General features: G+C 43.2%; 1 protein-coding gene across 2 annotated transcripts in view; it reads right to left on the bottom strand.

The window, feature by feature from the left end:
• The window catches only part of dgkd (diacylglycerol kinase delta), a 71,715-nt gene that overhangs the window by 12,767 nt on the left and 33,774 nt on the right, over positions 1 to 25,174 (bottom strand). Inside the window, exons 13-23 of one of the 2 annotated variants that reach the window (XM_079569275.1) lie at positions 25,007 to 25,101; positions 24,822 to 24,921; positions 19,448 to 19,727; positions 13,134 to 13,274; positions 12,929 to 13,057; positions 9,665 to 9,764; positions 9,458 to 9,568; positions 7,288 to 7,384; positions 5,790 to 5,897; positions 5,593 to 5,706; positions 5,319 to 5,453 (exon numbers count right to left, since the gene is read on the bottom strand). In XM_079569275.1, coding sequence (XP_079425401.1) covers positions 5,319 to 5,453; positions 5,593 to 5,706; positions 5,790 to 5,897; positions 7,288 to 7,384; positions 9,458 to 9,568; positions 9,665 to 9,764; positions 12,929 to 13,057; positions 13,134 to 13,274; positions 19,448 to 19,727; positions 24,822 to 24,921; positions 25,007 to 25,101 — 1,410 coding nt within the window. The remainder of the gene's footprint in view (positions 1 to 5,318; positions 5,454 to 5,592; positions 5,707 to 5,789; positions 5,898 to 7,287; positions 7,385 to 9,457; positions 9,569 to 9,664; positions 9,765 to 12,928; positions 13,058 to 13,133; positions 13,275 to 19,447; positions 19,728 to 24,821; positions 24,922 to 25,006; positions 25,102 to 25,174) is intronic. The other variant, XM_079569276.1, reaches the window with a different exon arrangement.

Below are 25,174 nucleotides of genomic sequence, written 5' to 3'. Positions count from 1 at the left end.
CTGGTCTGAGGGTGTTTAGTCCTTACTTTGTCCCTGGTCTGAGGTGTTTAGTCCTTACTTTGTCCCTGGTCTGAGGGTGTTTAGTCCTTACTTTGTCTCTGGTCTGAGGGTGTTTAGTCCTTACTTTGTCCCTGGTCTGAGGGTGTTTAGTCCTTACTTTGTCTCTGGTCTGAGGGTGTTTAGTCCTTACTTTGTCTCTGGTCTGAGGGTGTTTAGTCCTTACTTGATGGATTTTTGTCTTTTTTTTAATGGATTTTTGTCATTTTTTTGATGGATTTTTGTCATTTTTTTGATGGATTTTTGTCATTTTTTTGATGGATTTTTGTCATTTTTTTGATGGATTTTTTTTTTTGTACAATGGATTTTTTTAATGGATTTTTGTCTTTTTTTGATGGATTTTTGTCTTTTTTTTTGATGGATTTTTGTCTTTTTTGATGGATTTTTGTCTTTTTTTGATGGATTTTTGTCTTTTTTTTAATGGATTTTTGTCTTTTTTTTGATGGATTTTTGTCTTTTTTTTGATGGATTTTTGTCTTTTTTTGATGGATTTTTGTCTTTTTTTTAATGGATTTTTGTCTTTTTTTTAATGGATTTTTGTCTTTTTTTGCTGGATTTTTGTCTTTTTTTGATGGATTTTTGTCTTTTTTTTAATGGATTTTTGTCTTTTTTTTAATGGATTTTTGTCATTTTTTTGATGGATTTTTGTCTTTTTTTTTGATGGATTTTTGTCTTTTTTGATGGATTTTTGTCTTTTTTTGATGGATTTTTGTCTTTTTTTTAATGGATTTTTGTCTTTTTTTTTGATGGATTTTTGTCTTTTTTTTGCTGGATTTTTGTCTTTTTTTGATGGATTTTTGTCTTTTTTTGATGGATTTTTGTCTTTTTTTTAATGGATTTTTGTCTTTTTTTTTGATGGATTTTTGTCTTTTTTTTGCTGGATTTTTGTCTTTTTTTGATGGATTTTTGTCTTTTTTTTGATGGATTTTTGTCTTTTTTTTAATGGATTTTTGTCTTTTTTTTGCTGGATTTTTGTCTTTTTTTGATGGATTTTTGTCATTTTTTTGATGGATTTTTGTCTTTTTTTTGATGGATTTTTGTCATTTTTTTGATGGATTTTTGTCATTTTTTTGATGGATTTTTGTCATTTTTTTGATGGATTTTTTTTTTTTTTTGATGGATTTTTGTCTTTTTTTTGATGGATTTTTGTCACTTTTTTTGCTGGATTTTTGTCACTTTTTTTGATGGATTTTTTTAAAGGCAACAAATAAGTGTTTAGTCCTTACTTTGTCCCTGGTCTGAGGGGTGTTTAGTCCTTACTTTGTCCCTGGTCTGAGGGTGTTTAGTCCTTACTTTGTCTCTGGTCTGAGGGTGTTTAGTCCTTACTTTGTCCCTGGTCTGAGGGTGTTTAGTCCTTACTTTGTCCCTGGTCTGAGGGTGTTTAGTCCTTACTTTGTCTCTGGTCTGAGGGTGTTTAGTCCTTACTTTGTCTCTGGTCTGAGGGTGTTTAGTCCTTACTTTGTCCCTGGTCTGAGGGTGTTTAGTCCTTACTTTGTCCCTGGTCTGAGAGTGTTTAGTCCTTACTTTGTCCCTGGTCTGAGAGTGTTTAGTCCTTACTTTGTCTCTGGTCTGAGGGTGTTTAGTCCTTACTTTGTCCCTGGTCTGAGGGTGTTTAGTCCTTACTTTGTCCCTGGTCTGAGAGTGTTTAGTCCTTACTTTGTCCCTGGTCTGAGGGTGTTTAGTCCTTACTTTGTCTCTGGTCTGAGGGTGTTTAGTCCTTACTTTGTCCCTGGTCTGAGGTGTTTAGTCCTTACTTTGTCCCTGGTCTGAGGGTGTTTAGTCCTTACTTTGTCTCTGGTCTGAGGGTGTTTAGTCCTTACTTTGTCTCTGGTCTGAGGGTGTTTAGTCCTTACTTTGTCCCTGGTCTGAGGGTGTTTAGTCCTTACTTTGTCCCTGGTCTGAGAGTGTTTAGTCCTTACTTTGTCCCTGGTCTGAGGGTGTTTAGTCCTTACTTTGTCTCTGGTCTGAGGGTGTTTAGTCCTTACTTTGTCCCTGGTCTGAGGTGTTTAGTCCTTACTTTGTCCCTGGTCTGAGGGTGTTTAGTCCTTACTTTGTCTCTGGTCTGAGGGTGTTTAGTCCTTACTTTGTCCCTGGTCTGAGAGGTTTAGTCCTTACTTTGTCCCTGGTCTGAGGGTGTTTAGTCCTTACTTTGTCCCTGGTCTGAGGGTGTTTAGTCCTTACTTTGTCCCTGGTCTGAGGGTGTTTAGTTCTTACTTTGTCCCTGGTCTGAGGGTGTTTAGTCCTTACTTTGTCCCTGGTCTGAGGGTGTTTAGTTCTTACTTTGTCCCTGGTCTGAGGGTGTTTAGTCCTTACTTTGTCTCTGGTCTGAGGGTGTTTAGTCCTTACTTTGTCCCTGGTCTGAGGGTGTTTAGTCCTTACTTTGTCCCTGGTCTGAGGGTGTTTAGTCCTTACTTTGTGCCTGGTCTGAGGGTGTTTAGTCCTTACTTTGTCTCTGGTCTGAGGGTGTTTAGTCCTTACTTTGTCCCTGGTCTGAGGGTGTTTAGTCCTTACTTTGTCTCTGGTCTGAGGGTGTTTAGTCCTTACTTTGTCCCTGGTCTGAGGGTGTTTAGTCCTTACTTTGTCCCTGGTCTGAGGGTGTTTAGTCCTTACTTTGTCTCTGGTCTGAGGGTGTTTAGTCCTTACTTTGTCCCTGGTCTGAGGGTGTTTAGTCCTTACTTTGTCCCTGGTCTGAGGGTGTTTAGTCCTTACTTTGTCCCTGGTCTGAGGGTGTTTAGTCCCTACTTTGTCTCTGGTCTGAGGGTGTTTAGTCCTTACTTTGTCTCTGGTCTGAGAGTGTTTAGTCCTTACTTTGTCTCTGGTCTGAGGGTGTTTAGTCCTTACTTTGTCCCTGGTCTGAGGGTGTTTAGTCCTTACTTGATGGATTTTTGTCTTTTTTTTAATGGATTTTTGTCTTTTTTTTTGATGGATTTTTGTCTTTTTTTTTGATGGATTTTTGTCTTTTTTTTGATGGATTTTTGTGTTTTTTTTAATGGATTTTTGTCTTTTGTTGATGGATTTTTGTCTTTTTTTTGATGGATTTTTGTCTTTTTTTTGATGGATTTTTGTCTTTTTTTTGATGGATTTTTGTCATTTTTTGGATGGATTTTTGTCATTTTTTGGATGGATTTTTTTTTTTTGTACAATGGATTTTTTTAATGGATTTTTGTCTTTTTTTGCTGGATTTTTGTCTTTTTTTAATGGATTTTTGTCTTTTTTTTATGGATTTTTGTCTTTTTTTGCTGGATTTTTGTCTTTTTTTTGCTGGATTTTTGTCTTTTTTTTGCTGGATTTTTGTCATTTTTTGGATGGATTTTTGTCATTTTTTTGATGGATTTTTGTCATTTTTTTGATGGATTTTTGTCATTTTTTTGATGGATTTTTGTCTTTTTTTGCTGGATTTTTGTCTTTTTTTAATGGATTTTTGTCACTTTTTTTGATGGATTTTTGTCACTTTTTGCTGGATTTTTTTAAAGGCAACAAATAAGTGTTTAGTCCTTACTTTGTCCCTGGTCTGAGGGGGTTTAGTCCTTACCCGGTCCCTGGTCTGAAGGGTGTTTAGTCCTTACTTTGTCTCTGGTCTGAGGGGTGTTTAGTCCTTACTTTGTCCCTTGTCTGAGGGTGTTTAGTCCTTACTTTGTCTCTGGTCTGAGGGTGTTTAGTCCTTACTTTGTCTCTGGTCTGAGGGTGTTTAGTCCTTACTTTGTCCCTGGTCTGAGGGTGTTTAGTCCTTACTTTGTCCCTGGTCTGAGGGTGTTTAGCCCTTACTTTGTCTCTGGTCTGAGGGTGTTTAGTCCTTACTTTGTCCCTGGTCTGAGGGTGTTTAGTCCTTACTTTGTCTCTGGTCTGAGGGTGTTTAGTCCTTACTTTGTCTCTGGTCTGAGGGTGTTTAGTCCTTACTTTGTCCCTGGTCTGAGGGGTGTTTAGTCCTTACTTTGTCCCTGGTCTGAGGGTGTTTAGTCCTTACTTTGTCTCTGGTCTGAGGGTGTTTAGTCCTTACTTTGTCCCTGGTCTGAGGGTGTTTAGTCCTTACTTTGTCTCTGGTCTGAGGGTGTTTAGTCCTTACTTTGTCCCTGGTCTGAGGGTGTTTAGTCCTTACTTTGTCCCTGGTCTGAGGGTGTTTAGTCCTTACTTTGTCCCTGGTCTGAGGGTGTTTAGTCCTTACTTTGTCTTTGGTCTGAGGGTGTTTAGTCCTTACTTTGTCCTTGGTCTGAGGGTGTTTAGTCCTTACTTTGTCTCTGGTCTGAGGGTGTTTAGTCCTTACTTTGTCCCTGGTCTGAGGGTGTTTAGTCCTTACTTTGTCTCTGGTCTGAGGGGTGTTTAGTCCTTACTTGATGGATTTTTGTCTTTTTTTTAATGGATTTTTGTCTTTTTTTTGCTGGATTTTTGTCTTTTTTTGATGGATTTTTGTCATTTTTTTGATGGATTTTTGTCATTTCTTTGATGGATTTTTGTCATTTTTTTGATGGATTTTTGTCATTTTTTTGGATGGATTTTTGTCTTTTTTTTATGGATTTTTGTCTTTTTTTGATGGATTTTTGTCTTTTTTTTTGATGGATTTTTGTCTTTTTTTTGATGGATTTTTGTCTTTTTTTTGATGGATTTTTGTCTTTTTTTTTGATGGATTTTTGTCTTTTTTTTGATGGATTTTTGTCTTTTTTTTGATGGATTTTTGTCTTTTTTTGGATGGATTTTTGTGTTTTTTTTAATGGATTTTTGTCTTTTTTTGATGGATTTTTGTCTTTTTTTAGATGGATTTTTGTGTTTTTTTTAATGGATTTTTGTCTTTTTTTTGATGGATTTTTGACATTTTTTTGATGGATTTTTGTCATTTTTTGATGGATTTTTGTCTTTTTTTTGCTGGATTTTTGTCATTTTTTGGATGGATTTTTGTCATTTTTTTGATGGATTTTTGTCATTTTTTTGATGGATTTTTGTCATTTTTTTGATGGATTTTTGTCATTTTTTTGATGGATTTTTTTTTTTGTACAATGGATTTTTTTAATGGATTTTTGTCTTTTTTTGCTGGATTTTTGTCTTTTTTTTGCTGGATTTTTGTCTTTTTTTTGCTGGATTTTTGTCTTTTTTTAGCTGGATTTTTGTCTTTTTTTGATGGATTTTTGTCTTTTTTTTGATGGATTTTTGTCACTTTTTGCTGGATTTTTTTAAAGGCAACAAATAAGTGTTTAGTCCTTACTTTGTCCCTGGTCTGAGGGTGTTTAGTCCTTACTTTGTCCCTGGTCTGAAGGGTGTTTAGTCCTTACCCGGTCCCTGGTGAGGGTCTGCGTGCGGTTCTTGTGCAGGATACGGATGAATCCTGGAGGTTGGACCCAGGCCTCCCCGTCCACCTGCACCGGGACGCCCTCATCGCCCAGGATCGAGATCTTCACCGTCCGGCACTGAAACCACAGCAGCAGCAGCAGGTGAGGGAGGGCATCTGACCCACAGGGAGGGCACCTGACCCACAGGGAGGGCATCTGACCCACAGGGAGGGCATCTGAGCCACAGGGAGGGCATCTGACCCACAGGAGGACCTACCTGGGCGATCCTGTGGTGCTGCAGGTTGATGACCCGCGACACGGCCACGTGCATCGACCCGAACACGGCCACCACCTCCAGGACCTTGTCATCGAAGGACGGCGCCGTGAACGTCTGGAACAGAAGGTAAAGGTCAAGGCTCGGGGGGCAGGAGAACCCGGAGAACCTCACAGGAGAACCCGGGGTCCGGCGCTGACCTGGTCCTCTTTGGTGCCGCCCCAGAAGTTGGTTCCTCCGGCGTAGCTGGGGATGTTGAGGACCGCGATGCCCTGCAGCGACGGCAGAGGGATGGGCCGCCCGTCGCACTGAGGAGAGAGTCAGAGGACACTCAAACTGTTACCTGAGGACCACCGCGGGACCACCCAAGAACCACCCCAGGACCACCCAAGAACCACTCAGGGACCACTCAGGGACCACTCAGGGACCACCCAAGAACCACCCCGGGACCACTCAGGGACCACTCAGGGACCACCCAAGAACCACCCCGGGACCACTCAGGGACCACTCAGGGACCACCCCGGGACCACTCAGGGACCACCCCGGGACCACTCAGGGACCACCCCAGAACCACCCCGGGACCACTCAGGGACCACCCCGGGACCACTCAGGGACCACCCCGGGACCACTCAGGGACCACTCAGGGACCACCCGAGGACCACTCAGAGACCACTCCGGGACCACCCCAGGACCACCGCGGGACCACCCCAGGACCACCCCAGGACCACCGCGGGACCACCCCAGGACCACCGCGGGACCACCCCAGGACCACCCGAGGACCACCCCAGGACCACCCCAGGACCACCGCGGGACCACCCCAGGACCACTCAGGGACCACCCCAGGACCACCCCAGGACCACCCCGGGACCACTCAGGGACCACCCGAGGACCACCCCGGGACCACTCAGGGACCACCCCAGGACCACCCCAGGACCACCCCAGGACCACCGCGGGACCACCCCAAGACCACTCCGGGACCACCCCAGGACCACCGCGGGACCACCCCAGGACCACCCGAGGACCACCCAAGGACCACCCCAGGACCACCCCAGGACCACCGCGGGACCACCCCAGGACCACTCAGGGACCACCCCGGGACCACCCCAGGACCACCGCGGGACCACCCCAGGACCACCCGAGGACCACCCCAGGACCACCCCAGGACCACTCCGGGTCCACCCCAGGACCACTCAGGGACCACCCCGGGACCACCCCAGGACCACCGCGGGACCACCCCAGGACCACTCCGGGACCACCCCAGGACCACCGCGGGACCACCCCAGGACCACCCCAGGACCACTCAGGGACCACCCCAGGACCACTCAGGGACCACCCCAGGACCAATCAGGGACCACCCCAGGACCACCCCGGGACCAATCAGGGACCACCCCAGGACCACCCGAGGACCACCCCGGGACCACCCGAGGACCACCCCGGGACCACCCGAGGACCACCCCGGGACCACCCGAGGACAACTCAGGGACCAATCAGGGACCACCCGAGGACCACCCCGGGACCACCCGAGGACAACTCAGGGACAACTCAGGGACCACCCCGGGACCACCCCAGGACCACTCCGGGACCAACCCGGGACCACCCAAGAACCACCCCGGGACCACCCCGGGACCACTCAGGGACCACCCGAGGACCACCCAAGAACCACCCCAGGACCACTCAGGGACCACCATAGGTCTGTACCTCCAGCAGGACCCTCTGCTCCAGGTTCTTGTAGGTTCTGTGCAGCAGCTCTTTGGTTCCTAACACTCCGTACCACATCATGTTCTTGGTGCGGCTCCTGCACAAACACAAACACAAGCTCACACTTGATACACCTGTACCTGCTGGTCTCTATAGCGCCCCCTGTACCTGCTGGTCTCTATAGCGCCCCCTGTACCTGCTGGCCTCTATAGCGCCCCCTGTACCTGCTGGTCTCTATAGCGCCCCCTGTACCTGCTGGCCTCTATAGCGCCCCCTGTACCTGCTGGTCTCTATAGCGCCCCCTGTACCTGCTGGCCTCTACAGCGCCCCCTGTACCTGCTGGCCTCTATAGCGCCCCCTGTACCTGCTGGTCTCTATAGCGCCCCCTGTACCTGCTGGTCTCTATAGCGCCCCCTGTACCTGCTGGTCTCTATAGCGCCTCCTGTACCTGCTGGCCTCTACAGCGCCCCCTGTACCTGCTGGCCTCTACAGCGCCCCCTGTACCTGCTGGTCTCTATAGCGCCCCCTGTACCTGCTGGTCTCTATAGCGCCCCCTGTACCTGCTGGTCTCTATAGCGCCCCCTGTACCTGCTGGTCTCTACAGCGCCCCCTGTACCTGCTGGTCTCTATAGCGCCCCCTGTACCTGCTGGTCTCTACAGCGCCCCCTGTACCTGCTGGTCTCTACAGCGCCCCCTGTACCTGCTGGTCTCTATAGCGCCCCCTGTACCTGCTGGTCTCTATAGCGCCCCCTGTACCTGCTGGTCTCTATAGCGCCCCCTGTACCTGCTGGTCTCTATAGCGCCCCCTGTACCTGCTGGCCTCTACAGCGCCCCCTGTACCGGCTGGTCTCTATAGCGCCCCCTGTACCTGCTGGTCTCTATAGCGCCCCCTGTACCTGCTGGTCTCTATAGCGCCCCCTGTACCTGCTGGTCTCTATAGCGCCCCCTGTACCTGCTGGTCTCTATAGCGCCCCCTGTACCTGCTCGTCTCTATAGCGCCCCCTGTACCTGCTGGTCTCTATAGCGCCCCCTGTACCTGCTGGTCTCTATAGCGCCCCCTGTACCTGCTCGTCTCTATAGCGCCCCTGTACCTGCTGGTCTCTTTTTTTTGCCATTTTTTTTTTTTTTCAAATTTTTTTCTAATTTTAAATTTTTTGATTTTTGTCATTTTTTTGCTGGATTTTTGTCTTTTTTTTTGATGGATTTTTGTCTTTTTTTTGATGGATTTTTGTCATTTTTTTGATGGATTTTTGTCTTTTTTTTGATGGATTTTTGTCTTTTTTTTGATGGATTTTTGTCATTTTTTTGATGGATTTTTGTCTTTTTTTGCTGGATTTTTGTCATTTTTTTGATGGATTTTTGTCATTTTTTTGATGGATTTTTGTCTTTTTTTTGATGGATTTTTGTCATGTTTTTGATGGATTTTTGTCTTTTTTTGCTGGATTTTTGTCATTTTTTTGATGGATTTTTGTCTTTTTTTTGATGGATTTTTGTCATTTTTTTGATGGATTTTTGTCATTTTTTTGATGGATTTTTGTCATTTTTTTGATGGATTTTTGTCATTTTTTTGATGGATTTTTGTCTTGTTTTTGCTGGATTATTGTCTTTTTTTGATGGATTTTTGTCTTTTTTTTGATGGATTTTTGTCATTTTTTTGCTGGATTTTTGTCTTTTTTTTGCTGGATTTTAGTCATTTTTTTGATGGATTTTTGTCTTTTTTTGCTGGATTTTTGTCATTTTTTTGATGGATTTTTGTCATTTTTTTGATGGATTTTTGTCATTTTTTTGATGGATTTTTGTCATTTTTTTGATGGATTTTTGTCATTTTTTTTGATGGATTTTTGTCTTTTTTTTGCTGGATTTTTGTCACTTTTTTGCTGGATTTTTGTCACTTTTTTGCTGGATTTTTGTCACTTTTTTGATGGATTTTTGTCTTTTTTTTGATGGATTTTTGTCACTTTTTTTGCTGGATTTTTGTCACTTTTTGCTGGATTTTTTTAAAGGCAACAAATAATCGTTTGAATAATCGTGATTTCAATTATGACAAAAATAATCGTGATTATTATTTTTTCAATAATCGAGCAGCCCTACCCCCTGTACCTGCTGGTCTCTACAGCGCCCCCTGTACCTGCACTTCTCCGGGTGCTCGCCTCTATAGCGCCCCCTGTACCTGCACTTCTCCGGGTGCTCGTCTCTCTTGTTGTTAAAGTCCAGGGAGATTTTGGCGTCGAGGCCGATCCCGAAGTAATTGTTCATGACGCACTTCTCTGTGTAACAGTCTCTGCAGGAACAAACCCGGAGGTACACGTTAACAACACGTTAATAACACGTTAAAAACACGTTAACAACACGTTAATAACACGTTAATAACACTCACAGGTTGTCGGGGTCACAGCTGAAGGGGTCCGTGTTCACCAACAGGCGACTGATGACGGAGCCGCTGGATAGAGACCCACTGAGGCCTGAACCCCCTCCTGCTGCCAGAGGGGAGAGACAGAGCTGTAACACCGCCCCCTGGTGGCCGGGGGAGACTCCAGGAGACACTTGAAATCATTGATTATAATGGGACTTCAAACGTCCCAAGAACGGGTAAAAGTCTGGCTCCAAACAGTTTTTCTAAAAATCGCTATTACCCATGTGACCCATGTGACCCAAGTGACCCAAGTGACCCATGTGACCCATGTGACCCAAGTGACCCATGTGACCCATGTGACCCATGTGACCCATGTGACCCATGTGACCACGCCGTGGGGAGGAGAAATGTTTTTAACCACGCTGGTTTTTGTTTATCAGCCCAAAAATTGGAAGCATTTTCATTATATTGACCGGCTCCAGAGCCTGTAGAGGCTCCGCCCCCTGAGTGCAGGGCTTCCCGCCTTTTTGCCCTTTAAAGGAACAGGCTGTAGGAGGAGTCAGAGCGGCCATTAAGGTTCACACAGGACTCAGGACCTTCACCATGAACAGGCTGAATGAGTCTCATCTTTATTATATTATAGGGCTGTGCAATTAATCGAAATTCGATTACGATTTCGATTACAACAGTAAACGATTACAAAATTAGCATAATCGCAAAAAATCGATTATAATTTTTTTTTTCAAAAAAAAAAAGAAACAATTTCATTTTTCTTTTTTTTTAATTTTTTTTTTTTTTTTAATTTTTAATTTTTGGATTTTTGTCACTTTTTTTAATGGATTTTTGTCTTTTTTCTGCTGGATTTTTGTAATTTTTTTAATGGATTTTTGTCTTTTTTTGATGGATTTTTGTCATTTTTTGATGGATTTTTGTCACTTTTTTGATGGATTTTTGTCACTTTTTTGATGGATTTTTGTCACTTTTTTGATGGATTTTTGTCACTTTTTTGATGGATTTTTGTCACTTTTTTGCTGGATTTTTGTCTTTTTTTTGATGGATTTTTGTCTTTTTTTTGATGGATTTTTGTCTTTTTTGCTGGATTTTTGTCTTTTTTTGCTGGATTTTTGTCTTTTTTTTATGGATTTTTGTCTTTTTTTGCTGGATTTTTGTCACTTTTTTGATGGATTTTTGTCACTTTTTTGATGGATTTTTGTCACTTTTTTGCTGGATTTTTGTCACTTTTTTGATGGATTTTTGTCACTTTTTTGATGGATTTTTGTCACTTTTTTGATGGATTTTTGTCACTTTTTTGATGGATTTTTGTCACTTTTTTGATGGATTTTTGTCACTTTTTTGCTGGATTTTTGTCTTTTTTTTGATGGATTTTTGTCTTTTTTTTGATGGATTTTTGTCTTTTTTTGCTGGATTTTTGTCTTTTTTTGCTGGATTTTTGTCTTTTTTTTATGGATTTTTGTCTTTTTTTGCTGGATTTTTGTCACTTTTTTGCTGGATTTTTGTCATTTTTTTGATGGATTTTTGCCTTTTTTTTGATGGATTTTTGTCATTTTTTTGATGGATTTTTGCCTTTTTTTTGCTGGATTTTTGTCCTTTTTTTTGCTGGATTTTTGTCACTTTTTTGCTGGATTTTTGTCATTTTTTTGCTGGATTTTTATCATTTTTTTGCTGGATTTTTGTCACTTTTTTGCTGGATTTTTGTCATTTTTTTGCTGGATTTTTGTCATTTTTTTGATGGATTTTTGTCATTTTTTTGATGGATTTTTGTCATTTTTTGATGGATTTTTGTCACTTTTTTGATGGATTTTTGTCACTTTTTTGATGGATTTTTGTCACTTTTTTGATGGATTTTTGTCACTTTTTTGCTGGATTTTTGTCTTTTTTTTGATGGATTTTTGTCTTTTTTTTGATGGATTTTTGTCTTTTTTTGCTGGATTTTTGTCTTTTTTTTATGGATTTTTGTCTTTTTTTGCTGATTTTTGTCACTTTTTTTGATGGATTTTTGTCACTTTTTTGATGGATTTTTGTCACTTTTTTGCTGGATTTTTGTCTTTTTTTTAATGGATTTTTGTCTTTTTTTGCTGGATTTTTGTCACTTTTTTGATGGATTTTTGTCACTTTTTTGATGGATTTTTGTCACTTTTTTGATGGATTTTTGTCACTTTTTTGATGGATTTTTGTCACTTTTTTGATGGATTTTTGTCACTTTTTTGCTGGATTTTTGTCTTTTTTTTGATGGATTTTTGTCTTTTTTTGATGGATTTTTGTCTTTTTTTGCTGGATTTTTGTCTTTTTTTGCTGGATTTTTGTCACTTTTTTGATGGATTTTTGTCACTTTTTTGATGGATTTTTGTCACTTTTTTGCTGGATTTTTGTCTTTTTTTTTATGGATTTTTGTCTTTTTTTGCTGGATTTTTGTCACTTTTTTGATGGATTTTTGTCATTTTTTTGATGGATTTTTGTCATTTTTTTGATGGATTTTTGTCATTTTTTTGATGGATTTTTGCCTTTTTTTTGCTGGATTTTTGTCTTTTTTTTTGCTGGATTTTTGTCACTTTTTTGCTGGATTTTTGTCATTTTTTTGCTGGATTTTTATCATTTTTTTGCTGGATTTTTGTCACTTTTTTGCTGGATTTTTGTCTTTTTTTGATGGATTTTTGTCACTTTTTTGCTGGATTTTTGTCTTTTTTTGATGGATTTTTTGTCACTTTTTTGATGGATTTTTGTCACTTTTTTGATGGATTTTTGTCATTTTTTTGCTGGATTTTTGTCACTTTTTTGATGGATTTTTGTCACTTTTTTTGATGGATTTTTGTCACTTTTTTGCTGGATTTTTGTCACTTTTTTGCTGGATTTTTGTCACTTTTTTGCTGGATTTTTTTAAAGGCAACAAATAATCGTTTGAATAATCGTGATTTCAATTATGACAAAAATAATCGTGATAATTATTTTTTCAATAATCGAGCAGCCCTATTATATTATATCTGAGACGTCTGCGTTTGTAAATCCTCTCCCCGTGAGCCACAGGATGTCCCGTTTCCAGGTAATTATGCACAGGCGTGGAGAAGGTATCACATTTATACAGCGGTGAGCAGGTCTGATGTTCAACAGCAGCTTCATAAGGATGGCCTTTGTGTGGTTTGAGTGTCTACTTTGGTGAAGTTCATGAATGTTTCATAATGAGGGAGAGTCTTTGGACTGAGGGGTCGTTAAATGAACAGACTCCATCATTGTTTTGTTTATTTACATATAAAAGCAGAAGTGTGGTGAGACCTTGATACAGGAGTTTGGAGCCCAGGGGAAGGAAGTCTCTGCTGTGGACAGGAAGTGATGCGGAGCTGCCCAGAGACACACTTCCTGTCCCTCCTTTACTGATGAGCTTCTCACACGGGGTTTTACTCACTGTCAACAAACAACACAATCATCTCAAAACACCTTCTCCTTCTGATTCCTGCGGGGGCGGGGCTTAGCCACTGACCTCGGCGGTGGGGGCGGGGCTTGCAGCTGTACTGCAGGGACAGCTGGTCGTCCTCGTCCTGCTCGGGGGCGGGGCTCAGAGCGAGGCCCGAGTCGTCCTGCAGCTCCTGGTCCGGCCCCAGAGCGTTCTGTTCGTCCACGGCTGCAGAGACAGAACCACATCCAGGGGGCGCTGTGTTAAACTCTACGCTCAAGGACAAAACATAAAACATGAACAACAGAAACTCCTCGATACGTGATGTGGTGGAGGCTCTTTCCAAAGAAAATCAAACATAGCTCTCTTTATCGGCCTTTTCAGTGCCTGGGATCGGCCGATAGCTGAGATTGCAAGATACTCAAATATCGGTCCGATATATCGGCAGAGGGAGTCTTAGCTTCGAAAACATATTTTAGTTTTCATAGTTTAGTTTTGCATCAGAACATTTATTCTAATCATGTTTAATCTCGTCCTCGGCTTCAGAAACGACAGAGTCAGAATCAAACATCGGCTTTAAACGAGGAAATGTTTCTTTCTTTGTCGGTTTTCACTCATTCACACGTCCATCCATTTTACAAATAAAATAAAGAGTTTTAAGTTGAGCAAAATCATGACTGTTTTATCACACTACAAAAAGTAAATATCAAGCATTGGTTTAAATGACTTGAATTGAGGAAATGTTTCTTGTTTTGAGCGGTTTTCACTCATTTAGACACTTTTCCTGATCGGACCGAGTTTGCTTTGCTTGTTTGAGGACATTTCAGACCAGTTCTAGGGTAAATCTCGCTTGAAATAAGAAAGTAAAACTGCCAATGAGACAAGACCGTTTTTCTTTCCCCATTGGCAAAGAAAATGACCTGAAATAAGGACGAAATGTATCGAAACGAGTCAGAAACATCTCAGAACAAGTGGAATAATCCAGGACAAAAGCCCAAGAACTTCATAACTTTTTGTCATTTTTTGTATTTTTTTGTAATTTTTTCGTCCATTTTTTAATCAAATTTTTGTCATTTTTTTGTCAGATTTTTGTCATTTTTTTGTCATTTTTTGTATTTTTTTTCTTCATTTTTTTGTCATTTTTTTGTCATTTTTTAATCAAATTTTTGTCATTTTTTAGTCATTTTTTAATCAATTTTTTTGTCATTTTTTGTATTTTTTTTTTCAGTTTTTTGTCATTTTTTTGTCATTTTTTAATCAAATTTTTGTCATTTTTTCGTCCATTTTTTAATCAAATTTTTGTCATTTTTAGTATTTTTTTTTTCAGTTTTTTGTCATTTTTTCGTCATTTTTGAATCAAATTTTTGTCATTTTTTGGTCATTTTTTAATCAAATTTTTGTCATTTTTTTGTCATTTTTTGTATTTTTTTTCAGTTTTTTGTCGTTTTTTCATCCATTTTTTAATCAAATTTTTGTCATTTTTTTATCAGATTTTTTGTCATTTTTTGTCATTTTTTTTGTTTTTGTTTTTTATTTTTTTGTCATATTTTTGTCATTTTTTGTCAAATTTCAATGACTTGAATTGAGGAAATGTTTCTTGTTTTGAGCGGTTTTCACTCATTTAGACAATTTTCCTGATCGGACCGAGTTTGCTTTGCTTGTTTGAGGACATTTCAGACCAGTTCTAGGGTAAATCTCGCTTGAAATAAGAAAGTAAAACGACCAATGGGATAAGACCAATTTTCTTTCCCCATTGGCAAAGAAAATGACCTGAAATAAGGACGAAATGTATCGAAACGAGTCAGAAACATCTCAGAACAAGTGAAATAATCCAGGACAAATGCCCAACAACTTCTTAACTTTTTGTCATTTTTTGTATTTTTTTGTCATTTTTTCGTCCATTTTTTAATCAAATTTTTGTCATTTTTTTGTCATTTTTTGTATTTTTTTTCTTCAGTTTTTTGTCATTTTTTCGTCATTTTTTAATCAAATTTTTGTCATTTTTTTGTCATTTTTTTATTTTTTAGTCCGTTTTTTGTCATTTTTTAATCAATTTTTTGTCATTTTTTCTTCATTTTTTTGTCATATTTTTGTCATTTTTTGTCAAATTTCAATGACTTGAATTGAGGAAATGTTTCTTGTTTTTGAGCGGTTTTCACTCATTCAGACACTTTCCCTGATCGGACCGAGTTTGCTTTGCTTGTTTGAGGACATTTCAGACCAGTTCTAGGGTAAATCTCACTTGAAATAAGAAAGTAAAACTGCCAATGAGATAAGACCAATTTTCTTTCCCCATTGGCAAAGAAAATGACCTGAAATAAGGACGAAATGTATCGAAACGAGTCAGAAACATCTCAGAACAAGTGAAATAATCCAGGACAAATGCACAACAACTTCTTAACTTTTTGTCATTTTTTGTATTTTTTTGTCATTTTTTCGTCCATTTTTTAATCAAATTTTTGTCATTTTTTTGTCAGATTTTTGTCATTTTTTTGTCATTTTTTGTATTTTTTTTTTTCAGTTTTTTGTCATTTTTTTGTCATTTTTTAATCAAATTTTTGTCATTTTTTAATCACATTTTTGTCATTTTTTTGTCATTTTTTGTATTTTTTTTCAGATTTTGTCATTTTTTCGTCATTTTTTAATCAAATTTTTGTCATTTTTTGGTCATTTTTTAATCAAATTTTTGTCATTTTTTAGTCATTTTTTGTATTTTTTTCTAGTTTTTTCTAGTTTTTTTGTCCATTTTTTAATCAAATTTTTGTCATTTTTTCATCAGATTTTTTGTCATTTTTTTGTCATTTTTTTTATTTTTTTGTCCGTTTTTTGTCATTTTTTAATCAATTTTTTGTCATTTTTTTATCATTTTTTTGTCATATTTTTGTCATTTTTTGTCAAATTTCAATGACTTGAATTGAGGAAATGTTTCTTGTTTTGAGCGGTTTTCACTCATTCAGACACTTTCCCTGATCGGACCGAGTTTGCTTTGCTTGTTTGAGGACATTTCAGACCAGTTCTAGGGTAAATCTCACTTGAAATAAGAAAGTAAAACTGCCAATGAGATAAGACCAATTTTCTTTCCCCATTGGCAAAGAAAATGACCTGAAATAAGGACGAAATGTATCGAAACGAGTCAGAAACATCTCAGAACAAGTGAAATAATCCAGGACAAATGCACAACAACTTCTTAACTTTTTGTCATTTTTTGTATTTTTTTGTCATTTTTTCGTCCATTTTTTAATCAAATTTTTGTCATTTTTTTGTCAGATTTTTGTCATTTTTTTGTCATTTTTTGTATTTTTTTTTTCAGTTATTTGTCATTTGTTTGTCATTTTTTAATCAAATTTTTGTCATTTTTTAATCACATTTTTGTCATTTTTTTGTCATTTTTTGTATTTTTTTTCAGATTTTGTCATTTTTTCGTCATTTTTTAATCAAATTTTTGTCATTTTTTGGTCATTTTTTAATCAAATTTTTGTCATTTTTTAGTCATTTTTTGTATTTTTTTCTAGTTTTTTGTCGTTTTTTTGTCCATTTTTTAATCAAATTTTTGTCATTTTTTTGTCAGATTTTTGTCATTTTTTTGTCATTTTTTAATCAAATTTTTGTCATTTTTTGGTCATTTTTTAATCAAATTTTTGTCATTTTTTTGTCAGATTTTTGTCATTTTTTTGTCATTTTTTGTATTTTTTTTTTCAGTTATTTGTCATTTGTTTGTCATTTTTTAATCAAATTTTTGTCATTTTTTAATCACATTTTTGTCATTTTTTTGTCATTTTTTGTATTTTTTTTCAGATTTTGTCATTTTTTCGTCATTTTTTAATCAAATTTTTGTCATTTTTTGGTCATTTTTTAATCAAATTTTTGTCATTTTTTAGTCATTTTTTGTATTTTTTTCTAGTTTTTTGTCGTTTTTTTGTCCATTTTTTAATCAAATTTTTGTCATTTTTTTGTCAGATTTTTGTCATTTTTTTGTCATTTTTTAATCAAATTTTTGTCATTTTTTGGTCATTTTTTAATCAAATTTTTGTCATTTTTTAGTCATTTTTTGTATTTTTTTCTAGTTTTTTTGTCCATTTTTTAATCAAATTTTTGTCATTTTTTCATCAGATTTTTTGTCATTTTTTTGTCATTTTTTTTATTTTTTTGTCCGTTTTTTGTCATTTTTTAATCAATTTTTTGTCATTTTTTTTATCATTTTTTTGTCATATTTTTGTCATTTTTTGTCAAATTTCAATGACTTGAATTGAGGAAATGTTTCTTGTTTTGAGCGGTTTTCACTCATTTAGACACTTTTCCTGGTTTGCTTTGCTTGTTTGAGGACATTTCAGACCAGTTCTAGGGTAAATCTCGCTTGAAATAAGAAAGTAAAACTGCCAATGAGATAAGACCGATTTTCTTTCCCCATTGGCAAAGAAAATGACCTGAAATAAGGACGAAATGTATCGAAACGAGTCAGAAACATCTCAGAACAAGTGAAATAATCCAGGACAAATGCCCAACTAAATCTTAACAGTCAAAACAACTAAAATTTGGATTATTGTGCTCAAATTGAGACATCTAAACTAATAAACTAGTAAATTACTTTTTGCAGTGTACAGGTGTTTTTTACACTGGAGGGAGATCCAGACTAATCTCCGATGTTTATTCATTAATAAACAGGAGTCTAGTCTGGGGACCCTGTCGTAGAAAAGCTACTGCTGGAGGCGGGACTAATGTGGGACAACTGAAGCGCAGCAGCCAATGAGAACAGAGCAGATGTGACGACAGAAACAGCCACAAGAAAGTTGTATCATTCGGACGTTAACAATGGCGCTCCTGCCACACGGAGTTCAGGAAATGACTTCTGTCGTTTATGTCAGAAACACTGAAGAACACAAGCAAACCAGAGCATTAAAAACTACAAAACAAAGGTGCAACAAGGTGACGCCCGTTCAGGAGCTGCTCTGATTGGTCGGTCGGCTCCATATCGCTGCGTCACTTCCTTTGAAAGCGCGAGTGTTGCCAGACCCTCTTCTGTAAAGAGGCGGAGTCTGGTTGGCGAGACTAGGGCGGAGGTGAAGGAGGTGTCAGTGTGTCTGAGCTGTAACCGCTGTAACAGCCTCATAAATGTGTAGTTTTGTGCTCGGGGCGGGAGGAACAGCCCACGCGATCTGACCAATGGTGCTATGAGATGGTATAAAAACGTCACCAAATATCATTAATTCAACCAATCAGAGACGCGCAATAATAAATCCCCGATGGGCGTGGCCTCAGCGCCATCGGAGATTTAACAGGTGAGAGACGAGGAGGCTCTACTGTAAACAAACGCATTCAAAAATCAACCGCAATAAAACCGAAAACCGTGAGCATTTTGGTCACAATAACCGTGAGGTCAAATGTGCAGGGCTGCCCAAACTTCTTGTCTCCGAGGGCCAAAATGAAAAAGTGCCTGTGGGTCGCGGGCCAAACACGGCAAGCGTGAAACATATAACTGCAAATAATAAAAGTTACTTTATTTTCTTTTTTGGCTTACCTTTGCATTTAATTCAATCTATGCAATTAACCTCTTAACTCCCGTCTGAACCGAGAGGATCTTTTTCCTCACGTCATCACATTTTCTTTCCATCATTTTTTTATTGGACATTCAACTCATTTTTGTAACTTTTATGGCATTATTTTGGTCAATTTCTTGTGACATTTTTGTGACATTTTTCCCACTTTTTCATGAATTTTTTGTCCCTTTTTTCTCACATTTCCATCATTGTTTTCGTCTCAGTTTTGTTGCTATTTTCACACCTTTTTTCCAGAAGCTTTTGGATTGGGGTAAAGCCAAACTGGAGAAAATGTGCTCGGTTCAGGTGGGAGTTAAGGGGTTAACATGCTACAAAAGCATAGTTTTAGTAGAACAAAATCAATTATTGTAGCAAAATGGAAACAACAGCACCACCTGTACCTGCAGTACCTACAGTGACTTTAGCTCATTCACTTCTTTAAGTCAAAGAAAATGCCACATTATATCATTTTGAAAGTGTCAGTTCAGCATAAATTCTTTTATAAATCATAGATGTCAACGATTTTTGCAAAAAAAAGTTGGAAAAATGGGGAAGTTGATGCTACGACGCTGTGATTGATAAACACCAAGACACCAGAACAGTGTTTCCTTAGCTTTGCGAAAGGAGTGAAACAGCGCCCCCAATTTGACGCTGGTGGACGAAAAGTGAACTGCATCTATATTTGCCATTGAGAATGAACGGGAGAGAGAGTTATTAACCAGATGCTGCGCAAAAGTAGGTCACTCTCTGGCGGGCCAAGCTAATTGTGGCCCCACTTTGGGCACCCCTGCCCTAGTGCTTAGCGTGTACCTCTCTCCGTGTGCTCGATGATCTGCCGTGTGTGCTTAGCGTGTGCTTAGCGTGTACCTCTCTCCGTGTGCTCGATGATCTGCCGTATCGCCTTCTTCAGGCTGTTCGCCCGGAGCATCAGTTGTTCCCGCGGTTTAAAGATGGCGGTGGGGGCGGGGCGCGGCGGGGAGCAGGGGGCGGGGTTCGGAGGGGGGGCGGTCTCCTGCAGGACCCCGCCCACCTCTGTCTCCTCGGCGATGACGGCCGGGGGCGGGGCCGGGGGCGGAGCCGTCGAGGCCTGGGATTCTTCACTCAGAGTCTTCAACAGAGAGTCCAGCTTCTCCTTCAGCACCGAACACTGGGGGGGCATGAGGATTATGTCACTACACTGGGGGGGCATGAGGATTATGTCACTACACTGGGGGGGCATGAGGATTATGTCACTACACTGGGGGGGCATGAGGATTATGTCACTACACTGGGGGGGCACGAGGGGGGGGGCATAAGGATTATGTCACTACACTGGGGGGGCATGAGGATTATGTCACTACACTGGGGGGGCATGAGGATTATGTCACATTATTTTCCTATATTTTCCCCCATTTTTTCTTATTATTTCCTGGTGGAGTCGTGTATTAGCCTTGTGTTAGCCGTGTGTTAGCCGTGTGTTAGCTGTGTGTTAGCCTTGTGTTAGCCTTGTGTTAGCCGTGTGTTAGCCGTGTGTTAGCCGTGTGTTAGCCTTGTGTTAGCCGTGTGTTAGCCTTGTGTTAGCCGTGTGTTAGCCTTGTGTTAGCCGTGTGTTAGCCGTGTTTTAGCCTTGTGTTAGCCGTGTGTTAGCCGTGTGTTAGCTGTGTGTTAGCCTTGTATTAGCCTTGTGTTAGCCTTGTGTTAGCCGTGTGTTAGCCTTGTGTTAGCCGTGTGTTAGCCTTGTGTTAGCCGTGTGTTAGCCGTGTTTTAGCCTTGTGTTAGCCTTGTGTTAGCCGTGTGTTAGCCGTGTGTTAGCTGTGTGTTAGCCTTGTATTAGCCTTGTGTTAGCCGTGTTTTAGCCTTGTGTTAGCCTTGTGTTAGCCGTGTGTTAGCCGTGTGTTAGCTGTGTGTTAGCCTTGTATTAGCCTTGTGTTAGCTGTGTATTAGCCGTGTATTAGCCTTGTATTAGCCTTGTGTTAGCTGTGTATTAGCCGTGTGTTAGCCTTGTGTATTAGCCTTGTGTTAGCTGTGTTTTAGCCGTGTATTAGCCTTGTGTTAGCCGTGTGTATTAGCCTTGTGTTAGCTGTGTGTTAGCCTTGTATTAGCCTTGTGTTAGCTGTGTATTAGCCGTGTATTAGCCTTGTATTAGCCTTGTGTTAGCTGTGTTTTAGCCGTGTATTAGCCTTGTGTTAGCCGTGTGTTAACCTTGTATTAGCCGTGTATTAGCCTTGTGTTAGCCGTGTGTTAGCCGTGTATTAGCCTTGTGTTAGCCGTGTGTTAGCCGTGTATTAGCCTTGTGTTAGCCGTGTGTTAGCCGTGTATTAGCCTTGTGTTAGCCGTGTGTTAGCTGTGTATTAGCCTTGTATTAGCCTTGTGTTAGCCTTGTGTTAGCCGTGTGTTAGCCTTGTGTTAGCCGTGTGTTAGCCTTGTGTTAGCCGTGTGTTAGCCGTGTTTTAGCCTTGTGTTAGCCGTGTGTTAGCCGTGTGTTAGCTGTGTGTTAGCCTTGTATTAGCCTTGTGTTAGCCTTGTGTTAGCCGTGTGTTAGCCTTGTGTTAGCCGTGTGTTAGCCTTGTGTTAGCCGTGTGTTAGCCGTGTTTTAGCCTTGTGTTAGCCTTGTGTTAGCCGTGTGTTAGCCGTGTGTTAGCTGTGTGTTAGCCTTGTATTAGCCTTGTGTTAGCCGTGTTTTAGCCTTGTGTTAGCCTTGTGTTAGCCGTGTGTTAGCCGTGTGTTAGCTGTGTGTTAGCCTTGTATTAGCCTTGTGTTAGCTGTGTATTAGCCGTGTATTAGCCTTGTATTAGCCTTGTGTTAGCTGTGTATTAGCCGTGTGTTAGCCTTGTGTATTAGCCTTGTGTTAGCTGTGTTTTAGCCGTGTATTAGCCTTGTGTTAGCCGTGTGTATTAGCCTTGTGTTAGCTGTGTGTTAGCCTTGTATTAGCCTTGTGTTAGCTGTGTATTAGCCGTGTATTAGCCTTGTATTAGCCTTGTGTTAGCTGTGTTTTAGCCGTGTATTAGCCTTGTGTTAGCCGTGTGTTAACCTTGTATTAGCCGTGTATTAGCCTTGTGTTAGCCGTGTGTTAGCCGTGTATTAGCCTTGTGTTAGCCGTGTATTAGTCGTGTATTAGCCGTATGTTAGCCGTGTATTAGTCGTGTATTAGCCGTATGTTAGCCGTGTATTAGCCGTGTATTAGCCGTATGTTAGCCGTGTATTAGTCGTGTATTAGCCGTATGTTAGCCGTGTGTTAGCCGTGTATTAGCCGTGTATTAGCCTTGTATTAGCCGTGTATTAGCCTTGTGTTAGCCGTGTATTAGCCTTGTATTAGCCTTGTATTAGCCGTGTATTAGCCTTGTATTAGCCGTGTATTAGCCTTGTGTTAGCCGTGTATTAGCCTTGTATTAGCCGTGTATTAGCCTTGTATTAGCCGTGTGTTAGCCTTGTATTAGCCTTGTATTAGCCGTGTATTAGCCTTGTATTAGCCGTGTATTAGTCGTGTATTAGCCGTGTGTTAGCCTTGTGTTAGCCGTGTGTTAGCTGTGTATTAGCCGTGTATTAGTCGTGTATTAGCCGTATGTTAGCCGTGTATTAGTCGTGTATTAGCCGTATGTTAGCCGTGTATTAGCTGTGTATTAGCCGTGTATTAGTCGTGTATTAGCCGTATGTTAGCCGTGTATTAGCCGTGTATTAGCCGTATGTTAGCCGTGTGTTAGCTGTGTATTAGCCGTGTATTAGTCGTGTATTAGCCGTATGTTAGCCGTGTGTTAGCTGTGTATTAGCCGTGTATTAGTCGTGTATTAGCCGTATGTTAGCCGTGTATTAGCCGTGTATTAGCCGTATGTTAGCCGTGTATTAGCCGAGTTTTAGCCTTGTGTTAGCCGTGTGTTAGCCGTGTATTAGCCGTGTATTAGCCTTGTATTAGCCGTGTATTAGCCTTGTGTTAGCCGTGTATTAGCCTTGTATTAGCCTTGTATTAGCCGTGTATTAGCCTTGTATTAGCCGTGTATTAGCCTTGTGTTAGCCGTGTGTTAGCCTTGTATTAGCCTTGTATTAGCCGTGTATTAGCCTTGTATTAGCCGTGTATTAGCCTTGTGTTAGCCGTGTATTAGCCTTGTATTAGCCTTGTATTAGCCGTGTATTAGCCTTGTGTTAGCTGTTGTTTTTCTTGCCCCCTGGTGGAGCCCCCTGGTGGAGCCCCCTGGTGGAGCCCCCTGGTGGACCCCCTGGTGGACCCCCTGGTGGAACCCCCTGGTGGAGCCCCCTAGTGGAGCCCCCTAGTGGAGCCCCCTAGTGGAGCCCCCTAGTGGAGCCCCCTGGTGGAGCCCCTAGTGGAGCCCCCTGGTGGAGCCCCTGGTGGAGCCCCCTGGTGGAGCCCCCTGGTGGACCCCCTGGTGGACCCCCCTGGTGGACCCCCTGGTGGACCCCCTGGTGGAACCCCCTGGTGGAGCCCCCTAGTGGAGCCCCCTAGTGGAGCCCCCTAGTGGAGCCCCCTAGTGGAGCCCCCTGGTGGAGCCCCTAGTGGAGCCCCCTGGTGGAGCCCCTGGTGGAGCCCCTGGTGGAGCCCCTAGTGGAGCCCCCTAGTGGAGCCCCTGGTGGAGCCCCTAGTGGAGCCCCCTAGTGGAGCCCCCTAGTGGAGCCCCCTGGTGGACCCCCTGGTGGAGCCCCCTAGTGGAGCCCCCTAGTGGAGCCCCTGGTGGACCCCTGGTGGAGCCCCCTAGTGGAGCCCCCCGGTGGAGCCCCCTGGTGGACCCCCTGGTGGAGCCCCCTAGTGGAGCCCCCTGGTGGAGCCCCTGGTGGAGCCCCCTAGTGGAGCCCCCTGGTGGAGCCCCCTAGTGGAGCCCCCTGGTGGACCCCCCGGTGGAACCCCCCGGTGGAATCCCCTGGTGGAGCCCCCTGGTGGAGCCCCCTGGTGGAGCCCCCTAGTGGAACCCCCTGATGGACCCCCCGGTGGAGCCCCCTGGTGGAGCCCCCTGGTGGAGCCCCCTAGTGGAGCCCCCTGGTGGACCCCCCGGTGGAACCCCCCGGTGGAATCCCCTGGTGGAGCCCCCTGGTGGAGCCCCCTGGTGGAGCCCCCTAGTGGAACCCCCTGATGGACCCCCCGGTGGAGCCCCCTGGTGGAGCCCCCTGGTGGAGCCCCCCTGGTGGAGCCCCCTGGTGGAGCCCCCTGGTGGAGCCCCCCTGGTGGAGCCCCCCGGTGGAACCCCCCTGGTGGAACCCCCCGGTGGAACCCCCCGGTGGAACCCCCCTGGTGGAACCCCCCTGGTGGAGCCCCCCGGTGGAGCCCCCCTGGTGGAGCCCCCCTGGTGGAGCCCCCTGGTGGAACCCCCCTGGTGGAGCCCCCTAGTGGAGCCCCCCTGGTGGAGCCCCCTGGTGGAGCCCCCCTGGTGGAGCCCCCTAGTGGAGCCCCCCTGGTGGAGCCCCCCGGTGGAACCCCCCTGGTGGAGCCCCCTAGTGGAGCCCCCCTGGTGGAGCCCCCTGGTGGAGCCCCCCTGGTGGAGCCCCCCGGTGGAACCCCCCTGGTGGAACCCCCCGGTGGAACCCCCCGGTGGAACCCCCCTGGTGGAACCCCCCTGGTGGAACCCCCCTGGTGGAACCCCCCTGGTGGAGCCCCCCGGTGGAGCCTCTGGTGGAGCCCCCCGGTGGAGCCCCTGGTGGAGCCCCCCGGTGGAGCCTCTGGTGGAGCCCCCTGGTGGAACCCCCCTGGTGGAACCCCCCTGGTGGAGCCCCCCGGTGGAGCCTCTGGTGGAGCCCCCCGGTGGAGCCCCCGGTGGAACCCCCCTGGTGGAACCCCCCGGTGGAACCCCCCGGTGGAACCCCCCTGGTGGAACCCCCCTGGTGGAACCCCCCTGGTGGAGCCCCCCGGTGGAGCCCCTGGTGGAGCCCCCCGGTGGAGCCCCTGGTGGAGCCCCCCGGTGGAGCCTCTGGTGGAGCCCCCCGGTGGAGCCTCTGGTGGAGCCCCCCGGTGGAGCCTCTGGTGGAGCCCCCCGGTGGAGCCCCTGGTGGAGCCCCCCGGTGGAGCCTCTGGTGGAGCCCCCCGGTGGAGCCTCTGGTGGAGCCCCCTGGTGGAGCCCCCCGGTGGCGCCCCCTGGTGGCGCCCCCCGGTGGAGCCCCCCGGTGGAGCCCCTGGTGGAGCCCCCCGGTGGAGCCCCTGGTGGAGCCCCCCGGTGGAGCCCCTGGTGGACCCCCTGGTGGAGCCCCCTGGTGGAGCCCCCTGGTGGAGCCCCCTGGTGGAGCCCCCCGGTGGCGCCCCCTGGTGTAGCCCCTCCCCCTGTACCTTCTTGGCCATGGCGTCGGTTTCCTCTGAACTCTCCGTGTTTCTCTCGTAGGCTTTTCCCACTCGGGCCACGAAGTCCTTCACCGTCTCACACAGGACCCTGCGGGGGGGGGGGGGCATGAACATGACGTCACAGAGACTACACGTGTGGATTACAGCGTCATGCGTGTGCGTGTAGGACGTACTTGGCGGAGGAGATGACCACCGAGTGCTGGTCCGACGTCAGGATCTTGGTCAGATGCGCCGCCACCGAGTCCTCGTAGGTCAGGATGTGCTGCACCTGAGGAGAGGTCACGGGGTTAAAGGTCATCACGGGGTTAAACACACTCTAAAGGTCGTCAGGGTGAAAGGTC

The sequence above is a fragment of the Gobius niger genome (genome assembly GCF_951799975.1).
Source record: "Gobius niger genome assembly, chromosome: 1".
Taxonomy (NCBI): Eukaryota; Metazoa; Chordata; class Actinopteri; order Gobiiformes; family Gobiidae; genus Gobius; species Gobius niger.
This window is presented reverse-complemented; position numbering and strand designations above follow the sequence as displayed.